At 35.0% G+C, this 10,883-nt stretch overlaps 1 protein-coding gene across 1 annotated transcript; it reads left to right on the forward strand.

Moving 5' to 3' along the window:
• The first annotated feature begins 391 nt into the window (after positions 1–391).
• LOC118273509 (protein Wnt-4) lies at positions 392–2,571 on the forward strand. The gene is made up of 2 exons (XM_035590504.2): positions 392–530; positions 1,526–2,571. The coding sequence occupies exons 1-2, from the start codon at positions 457–459 to the stop codon at positions 2,472–2,474; spliced, it is 1,023 nt and encodes a 340-aa protein (XP_035446397.1). The 5' UTR covers positions 392–456; the 3' UTR covers positions 2,475–2,571.
• Positions 2,572–10,883: the final 8,312 nt, after the last annotated feature.

Genomic DNA, 10,883 nt, shown 5'->3' on the forward strand with positions numbered 1-10,883 from the left:
CCAAAATGTGGGACTCTGCCTACCCTTTCGGGGTTAAAAGGCGTGATGATACGACAAAATTATTGCTTTTAGCAGAGACACAGGTTTATACTGTTGGGGGTGGGGCTCACAGTAATCAAAAGCCTTTCTATTGTTAGCACAGTTAAAATCCAAACAACCTTACCTAAATCCAAACAATACGAAAAGCTAATGACCCCTTTATCCATACCAATAAAACAGAACAGACGGAAATTAGTCCGTCACTACAACAAGTTCAAGTTAAGTATGACTCGTGTCAATATTTGTGTAACAGGCGAACACAGACTGATTTCTTAGTTTGTCATTACCATATTTGGAAGACCCACCCTTTGAAGATAAAGTGACGCGACGCCTCACTTCGTGTACCGAGTCATTTTTACCATTTTGTAGTGGATAGCAAAAGACGGTGATCATGTGATTGTTAAGATCTTATTAAACATGTTTAGTTATTGTGTATTCAATGTTTTGTTGTTATGTGCCGTTTCTATTTTTGCTTCGAAAATTGTTGAAGGGTGAGTTTCTTTTTTTAATTTCCTCTTTTCTAACCACATCATCATCATTGTGGGTTACGTTCATTGCTGATCCTAGGTCTCCGGCAAGATGTGGAGCTCCTATTGGTTCTCAAACACATAATGAAGTGCTCTAGCAGTTTCTCTTTAGTCTATAAAATAGAAGCAAGCCACATATTATTTCTGGTGATCGGCATAATGACAAGTGAATCACTGTGATACACCTCTATGAAAATTTAATCTCTATGAAAATTTAATAGAGACATCTCTATGAAAATTTACATTTTGAATCGTAAAAAATCGATTATTGAAATTGAACTTAAGTGCAAATTTCTTTTTACCAATTGGTATTGCCTAATTAGGCATACTTAATACTTTAAAGAGCATGATATGTATTTAGTTTTTACAAAACGGGCATAAGTTCATTTACTTTAACATAGAATTTGTGCTGCAATGTACACCTCTGCCTATCCCTTCGGCGATAAAAGGTGTGACGTAGTTTGTTAACTGAAATTCACAAAAAGCCTAAAAGCCCTTCTAATATAATGTTTAAGAACAAAAAATCTATTTAAAGAGTATTATGAGTAATTTAATTAGTCACGCCCACCGACCCAATCCTTTGTTGGAATAGGGTGCTAATGAAACTCGTTAATGTTCTTTGAAAATTATCCTTTTTACCGAACAGTAATGAACTTGTTTCTTATTTACATACTTCAATGCTTTCCAAGTAATTACTAAGTTGGAAAGTGCCATTTTTGTTTGTTGTATAAATAATAAATGATAAATTATGAATGGTGATTTCCTCAAGCGAGATTTTTGTATTTTGTCCCTTTATAAACTGATAAGATATCCTCCTACTAAGATAGCCTCTGAAATCTACTAAAATATAATTCATTGTTTCCGGGCCTGCGAAACCTACAACTGCAACCTACAATTCTTAGAATATAAATGGTTCACGTTTTAGTTGGTACTAATTCAAAATTATTTACAATCCACAGATCTCAGCCGATCTTACAGAAGACAATAGAAGCTTTATTTACTGACCGAACAAACGAGATGTACCCTGGGCCCTGCAAACTGATCAGAGCGTCGAAACGGCAAAATAAAATTTGCGAGAGAGACACAGGATTAGCAAACGTTTTGACCATTGCTAAGGAACAAGCGATTGCGGCCTGTGAAGAAACCTTCCAATATGACAGGTGGAATTGCTCCCTTGTGTTCAATAGAAAGGCTAAGAGGAGTATATTCAATAAATTATTCAGAGAAACGGCGTTCGTCCATGCCCTGATGGCAGCTTCCATCACGCATTCAGTAGCAAAGGCATGTGCCTCTGGGGATCTATCCTCATGCTCGTGTCCCGGAAATTTTGGCAAAAACAATACTTGGAAAATGGCTGGCTGTGGAGACGACTTCAGACATGGGAAGAGATTAACAAAAAACTTTCTGGATTTCAAACATGCTGGTAACGACCAAATTGCGGAAATATTGAAGCAAGATGTCATTGTAGGAGTCGATTCTATAGGAGAACAGCTAAAAGAAGTTTGCAAATGCCATGGATTCTCAGGATCCTGCACTACAAAGACATGTTGGAAGCGATTGGGGCCTTTCAACTCAGCGATGGGCCTTTTGAAGAAGCACTACCACCATGCGGTGAAAAAGAAGATCATGAACTATACGACGAAAAGAGCGATAACACCAAAAGTGAGGAACAGAATGAAGGTAGAAAGGAAAAATTTGCTGTATTTGCAGAAGACGCCTAACTTATGTGTCAGTACTAAAGGCAGGGTATGTAAGGACAGACATAACTGTGCTACTTTATGCTGTGGTAGAGGTATTATAACGAATAAGAAAACTGTCACTTCAAGGTGCAGATGTAAAATGGTCAATTGCTGTTTCGTGCAATGTGATACTTGTGTTGAGGAGGTCGATCAGTATACTTGCAAGTGAGTTTTTGTGCCATATTCGAACTTGTTAGGTTTGTAGTGTTTTGACAGCAAATATGGAACTGAAATGGTTTACTCCAACGAAGGCAAAATAAATTCATGGTTTTTTAATTGCATCAGTGTAAGGATGCTTTTCCACCAGAAATGTGCTATGTCGGTAGCGAAGATGTAATAAGCTGTGAAAGCTGAGTCCGCTTCCACAAGTGCTATGATATCTGTAGCTATGAATATGGTTGGTGGAAAAACGCATCCATAGCAACGTAGCATAGCACATCTCTAGTGAAAAAGCATCCAAATGCCATAATAAGTTTCCTACTTAATACCTAAACTTCTGAGAATTTTGATAGTAAGTAATTGCAAAAACTAATATGTATCGATACTAATACAAGGTTTACAAATATTCATGATAATCTCGACGATAAATACTTGATGACATTTAAGGAAACTAGTTTTAAGGTGTAGACTCAAAATTACTAAATTTTAAATGAAATTGTGAACTATTTTTACTTATTTAAATATTAAATTGCTCATGTATTTGTTTTAAGATAAGGTTGTATGTGATATGCGGCCGAGACGGGGTGTGTCTATGTATATGGTCGGTCCAGCTGTGATATTAAAGGTGTGCTTTAGTTAAGTAGAAGGTAAATGCATGTCTGCGTCTGGTGGGAAAATTATATTCTATTTTTTTTTAATAAATTATTGTTGTTTTATTTTCAATAGCCTATAAGTGGCCACTGCTGACCAAAAGCCTCTTGTCGCACGGAGAAGGTTTGAGCATTAATCACCACGCTTGCTCAATGCGGATTGGCAATTTCAAACTTATAATTAGAAATTATAATCCCAGGTTTCCTCACGATGTTTTCCTTTACCGTTTGTCAGTGGTGTTTAAATAATCTTAGAAAGTACACTAACTTGGAAAAAGTCACATTTGCATTTACCTTTAGGTTTCTACACGTCTTCAGTAGTGTTTTAGTTTACTTTGATTTTTAATTCATATTGCTTTTGAAAGTGGGTTGTGCCCAAAATGTATTTTGTTGTGCCCAGGCTGGGTAAACTCAGATATTATTTATTATATGCGATTCCTAGTTGTTTTCAGGTACTAATTCTTATGTTAATTCTTATGTTCTATCCGTGGGTTATCTTTCAATTTTCTTTTACATCTACAAAAACATTAAATCAAAAACTTAAACATATACGATAATGTTACGCCATCTAGTATTTTCGACACGTACTACTGCCTAAACTGCCATCTGCAATGGAACAAAAAGCTTAACGTAAGCTCGACGCTTCATTTCCTTGCAAGTTATTTCTTTTTCCACCAGATGGCAGTAGTAGTAAGAGTCATGGTTGTGATTTGTACGTCATAGATGGCGATACTGTAAATCATTTTTTTTATCTTTACGTATTGTCCTTTAATTTAAAAACGAATTTCGCTCACTTTGTAATTAAATAGATATAACAATAATATAACACAATTAAAATATTACACCAAATAAAACAAAAAATGAAAGCAATTTGACACATAAATACGGTCAGCAAAAAAAAAAATACAACGTTTTATTTTAAAATTCCTGAGATTCAGACATGTTTGAGTTGATGCGTTATTCATAATTTCGCCGCTATGGAATCCAGATGCTTCGATAACATCAGCTTAATGCATGTCGATCGCGAAATATTATATGCGTGGAAATCTGCGTAAGGTCAGCAAGATAAATCAATTTTTGGATTAAATTATATGATAAAGATAAAGTAAGGTGTAAGTGCTCAATTAAAAGCGTTATAAAACCTTTTTCGTGTAGCTTACAGTTTACGCTGATTACAATAATTAGTTATATCCTATCTATATGTTATTAACTCGTTTGACCACAAATATGATGTTAATGATTTTTTTTAAGTTAGGAAATTCATTCAAAAACAATGACAAACCTTGGGCGACGGGAGAGAATCTCAGACTCTGACTGACTAAAAACCGCCCCGTTCCTAGTCCTGCTTTTGAGCTCCGGCGCCCTGGTAAACCCGCTTCCGAATGATGTTAATGATATTAAAATTATTTGTAATCCCTTATGTATTTTCTTATAGATCCGAAATACCTTTAGCCTTTATGCACTTCCATTTTGGTTCATTATTTAAAACTAGAAAATCTGTATAATCTGTATGCCAAATACCGTCAGATTCCATTCCAATTTAGATAGAAAATAAAAAACAAAAGATAAAGAAAACCTTTGAGAAAAACCTTCGTCACACCTTTTATCCCCAAAGAGGTAGACAGAGGTGCACATTACGGCACGTAATATCGCAATGAACACCCACTTTTCACCATTTGTGTTATAAGTGCCATATAATGTGCCTGTTGCCATACGCTGGGGGATACTCCTAACTTCAATATTGAACGTAGGATCTCAAAGAGTAAGTATGTCCAATCCAAATAAATCGAACTCATACAAACCCAACTCATTAGTGATGTGCATAACGAATATAAAATAAATTATCGATATCGAAGCCACTCACTATCGACTCATTGAGTCGTGAATGATGTTACACGACACATTCGGCTCGCAACTGAGGGAGCGCGAACAAAATAAATTTCACCTTTATATCGACTACAACACAATATTTGAAATGTCACGTCTTTATTCAGATAGGGGGTGTTGGAAAATGTGTATGATAAATAGTGATCAATTATATAAAAAAAAAATCAATTATTTTAACAAACTATTTGATTAGCAGTTGTAGCGGATATATATTTTTTTTAGTGTAAGGATGTTCTAAGAGAATCAAATAATTTTTTGCTTTTTAGAACCTCAGCTGGCAATGTCATATTATATATTCATTAAAAGTTAAGTTAAAGGGCGTGTCATAATTTCACAAAACCGAATAGTGTTTCATCACTCTATACTCGTATCGACATGACATCACCCCAACCCTAAAACATAGCGAAACTCTTCAAAAATGAAGCAAAATTTAAATAAAACGGTTCACAATCAAATGAATGACTAACACGGATGCGTATTAAGTCTAAAGATCGCTCAGCATTATTATTATAACGCCTATAATTGACCCTTAAACCATTAAGGCTGGCCACAAAATTGCGGTTTGTTTTCGATGCCAACTCACATAATTACGATATTAATGAAAAATAAGCTAAAAAACGGCAGCTTTGAGATTTATTTATTTATTGACCCGAAGCGAGGTTTGCCCTTACGCGTGTTCCAACTCGACCGTGAGTCACAAATGTGTGTGTTATTTGAAGAATTTGTCTCACGATTTTTTGGTGTAGTTTTGTTTTGCTAATATTTGAGTGAAAGTGCTGCAGTTTAAATGTTTAATGCATGAATGTTCCAGTACTTCAACTTCACACGACAGTGTTATGTGATTTTTCTATTGATTAGTGACACTAATCAATAGAAAAATCTACTTTTTGATTACTAGAATATATCTCATAAAATAATGACACTGTTTTTAAGGGAGAAAGTCATCCAATGACTTCTCCTGCCTGTGGACCTGAAACCACCCGTACCTACTCCAGGTTTTCGAGCCGAAGCCCCGGCAAACCCGCTGGGTAGTCCGCAGCTCCGGAAGATAATATAACGCTTGTCTTTTAAAAACATAACTCTAATATCTAAAAACTAGATAAAATATAATACAAGAAATAAATATGAAAACGCAATCTTTTAAAGTTTTCCTACAATATTGAAATTCAAGCCGTGTAAACGAGAGCTTTTCCAAATTTTCTACTAACGTCACCATAAGTGAAGTAAAAATTATATTACTATCGAGAATATTGAATATAAACGTTCGAGTTTTGATAGTAAGTTCCATCGTTACCTAGCCGAGACAATACCAATAAAAATTATGTTATTCCGACCAATTACTAACCATTAAACAAAACTTTTTACTGCTCGATGTAATACCCGACAGACGTTTTAATATGAGCGTCCGTTTTTATTTATTATTAAACGAATGAATTATTATTGTTATTATAAAAAAGTTTATTATTAAATATAGGAATGTTTGTCGTATATTATAGAAATTATTATGGGACTTTAATTGATATTGTGTGATGGTTTTTAATGAGGTGGATGAATTCTTGAGACTGTTGGTCGATCTTCTTGTTTTTGCTGAAGTTGACGTGATAAGGTAGCTAGCTGTGTGAGAATAGCAATGGAAAATAGATTTAATACTATCCCTACTCTTACCCTTCATAAAAGCCAACTAAGGAACCACGAACTAAATAAAGACCGAGCAACAACTTAGATCTTCAACCCACCTACCAAACCAGTCAAGAGCATCATCACCATTCACGAGCCGTATTAATGTATAAACTTGCACTTCTATTAGAACATAAGCTAACTTAATATCGTAGGCATTGTCTTCCAATCGAACCTTCAATTTGGTACATTTATACACAAAACTGCACCATACTTAACCCGTCATCGTTTCTATAGACATAACCAAATGCCTAAAACCAACAGACGAAACAAAACTATGTATTTAATTTAATTGTGCATTGTTACACTAAGACTGAACAGTGGCGATAAATAAATGGTACATGTTGAACATTTTTAAATGACGTATTGTTAACAATCATTATTATAATCAAATTTATGCAAATGCTAACCTTATTAAAATGATTGAGCGCTTAATTTTATTTAAACATCAAACTACAAACACTCTGTATCTAAAAACTGAAGGGAAATCAAACGTCAGCTCAAATTATTAATGTTTGCTTTAACCGATGAGACTGTCGATATATGAAGACGTAAAATGCTTTGGTTGTTGTTTTGTCAATCAGTCTGATATATGGGCCCTGTTAATTAATTATTATAATTATGTTAAATAATGCTATATTATGCATATCGTGTTTAATGCGTCAGTTCACACGGGAGGTTTTGGTTTATGGGCGCGATGTGGTGTTTGGATTTATCTGTGTTTGATAATAGAAACGCTTCTTATTGTAATGAAAGTTATCAGATAATAGAATAATCGTGTAAAGAAAAGTAATGTCCAGTATACACCACTCTAGTAGCTAGCTGAAATCGAAGTGAAAGAGACTGAAATAAACTGGTAGAATGAGCTATCGTCGGCGGTATTTTCGAACCGATACGACCTTCAACCTTCAAGAAAAGAGCGTAGGTACTCTTTAAAAGAGCGACAATGCACCTGTGACTCCTCTGGTGTTGCGGATGTAAATGGACGGCATTGATTGCTTACCATCAAGTGACCCGTCTGCTCGTTTCCCCTATTCCATAAAAAAAAATACTAGTAGAGTGCGAACAAGGCATAAGGGCAGAGTGGATGGTACATTTAATATGCACTTATCGCCTGTATTTGTGTGATGTGAGATAATACACCAGGCACAATTCCAGATCATGTGAATGAAGTTATCGAAAGCCAATTCCTCGTTCTCTTTTCTTCTCTCTAAACGCCAGCAACGCACTTGAGACTCCTCTCCTCCTCCTCTGGTGTTACAAATGTCCATGAGCGGTGTTGATTGCTTACCATGATGTTATCCAACCACTTCTTTGCCCTCTAGCACTTACAACCAGGTAAGGTATCTATCTAGATTTTATTCTACAAAATGATATCAAAACAACTCATACAAAGTAACCAATAGGTCATACTTTATAATGTCAGATCGTTCCTATTGGATGCAAAGCTTATAAATTACTGTCAACTACATACAAAGTAAGGAGACTAAATAATATGCTATCGCAGATGAAATCTCCGCGAGCGATAGAAATCTTCGCTCTTTTACATAAATAACGTTAAATTGTAAGGATATATAAATTGAAAATTGTAATCAGTAACTATAGTCCTATAACATGGTATAGTTAGTATTAATCTATCATAGTTATAAACTTCGTGAGCGTAATATAAGTGTCATATTCCGCAATAATAACCATCAGGTCTGCCTTCTTGACACCGTCGTGGAATAAAAAAAGTAAGATTGCCAGAAATATCTCCCAAACCAAGTGATTCCCACGAGGTACAGCATGAAGTTCTTTAAAAAAGAGAGGACGGGCCTCCACATAATTTGCTTTAAAAAAAATCACCAATGACTTAATTACAAATCTAAAACAGAGAGACAGTTGAAAAATGTCTTCTGGACTTTTTAAACTGGAAGACTTATTGTCGTATTGGTAAAATTTTACTAGAGAACACTTACTTTACGGCTAAATGGCTATTTAAAGTCATTTGTCACTATAACAACTGATATCCGCACCACCCAACCATCAAACATTTTAACCACCCACTGCAAATAGCAACAAAAATGTCCCCAAAGGCTTAATTATTACAAATAATACACGCATAATTGAGCACATTTAATACAAGGGCCACTTTAAGGATAAACTACCGTCTTAAAGACCCTAGAAAGGATTAAATGCAGTAGCCATTATTTGGTGGCTGTTTAGCAAAGTTTAACAATAACAACGCAAGATATATTCTTAATTAGGAGTCTGTTTGCAATATGTACTTGGGGGTCCATTTCACCAGTTCATAAGAAGTCAGTGGGTTGGAAAACGGTAGCCTTTTTTTAAAAAATCTTTGTGTTAAAGGGTGATCTTTAATGTAATGTAAGGACAGTTTTTTTGCTCTACATGTCCTGTTTTGCGAGTTTTCGGGTTTCCTAGAAACGTTTAGGTTTGATGCTAAGTACCTGTTTACTGATTTTGTGTAGATTTTTTTAGAAATTCATAGATTTACGTTAAGCATTTACTTTCAAATAGCATTTTAAAAGGTTAAACAAAGAAGTTATATTTACATACGTATGTCTGGTCACTCCAAAACAAAGTAAGGCAGATGTCGTTCATCACTATACAGAAATTCAGCCAAACGGTAAAGACCAAATAAACGCCCAAACCATGGCAAAATACTGTAGTGTAATAGATTCCAATTCTCTCACGCTTCATTTCCCCCATTTATTCACAAGATTCCATATAAACAGCGATTTATTTTCCAAAAACATCAACAATCAGTCAAGGATCTCTTGACTATGTGCGGAGATCACAAAGGATTATCATCATCTTTCACCAAAACGAATGCTACCAATTATGCTATAAGGGCTTAACTAAAAAATCCATACTTACATACCTCAAGTATCGTTTACCTGCCTTTTGAATGGACAGATCTAAATCCCAGTACAATAGTATTAGGATCAATAAATGTAAAGTATTTTGTTTGCGACAAAATTTACAGTTAGGCTGTTATACGTAGCCATTCGCGCGTGCTATCCGGCCGGACAAAAGATATTGCGTCCTAATGCAAGTATATTGTGAATAGTTAATAGATATGTTAGCAGTTTTTGTACAAGTTATTATTGCGAATATTTGCAAGAATGAAGTTTTGGAGTAACGAAGAGTAATATTTTATGAATCGCTGGGTGTTCTGTGTTCCTTACTCGTCATATTAATAGATGCAAATATTTGTCGATTGGTTGTATTGTGTTGTTGGATGTCATTTTTTTTGTAAAGAATTGTTTGTAACCCTTATCTTTATTTTACGTGTGATTAGAATTTGGGCTGTGATACTCCGCAATATTAATTTATTCTTCAAAAATTATACCGAAAAATTCATTACGGTTTGTAGTCCACCACCATAATCTCATTTCACCACAACCGACAGACATAAGTCGTCAAGAACTAGGCGTCAAATACCAATAGTCTCTCATTAGCATATTATATGGAACCCTGTATTAAGGGCGCACATATTTTTGATTATTTAATTAAGATCCACTGCGCTTGATGGCCGTTGATAATCAGGAATGGTGCCCAACTGGTCGCCACGAGGTTCTCAGCTCGTTTTGTTAATATTTTTTTTTATATCTTCATTCTCTGCTGTTGGTGGAGGTTTAATAAATTGATATTTACGTACGAGATGCTTGGTTTTAGTTTCGGTGCAGTGATTGCCTTGTTATTTTAAATTTGAAGTTGTAATTTTGGTGTTTTGTTTGAGGTTATTATGTATTAATTTGTGTATAACAGACATTTGTTTTTTTTAAAGAAGTACAGTTTATATAATATGTTCTAGTTTTATATCTTGCTGTAAATTCAGATTCCATGTAAACATTTGACACAGTTGTTGGTCAACTGGCTATGTGGCTGCTGCGCAACGTGGTGCGGCGCGGGTTCGATTCAAGAACGAAATATTTTTATGTGCTCCACAAATTGTTTTTGGTCTGGATGTACAACTCCAGATTATGATTTTGAAAATGATGATGAAAGTCCATGAACTAGTGGAAGTTCCAAGTGTCGGACAGCGGTTTTTTAAATATATTCTTTACCGCCTCTATTTTTTTAAGTCAGATAATATCCCTAATACCCCCATAATATCCCCAAAATCATCCCCTAAGTCTAAAAAATTGTACATTAGAAACGGCATCAAAATCGGTCAAGCCAAACGCGAGATAATCATG

This window comes from Spodoptera frugiperda, chromosome 1 (assembly GCF_023101765.2).
Source record: "Spodoptera frugiperda isolate SF20-4 chromosome 1, AGI-APGP_CSIRO_Sfru_2.0, whole genome shotgun sequence".
In the NCBI taxonomy this organism is placed as follows: domain Eukaryota; kingdom Metazoa; phylum Arthropoda; class Insecta; order Lepidoptera; family Noctuidae; genus Spodoptera; species Spodoptera frugiperda.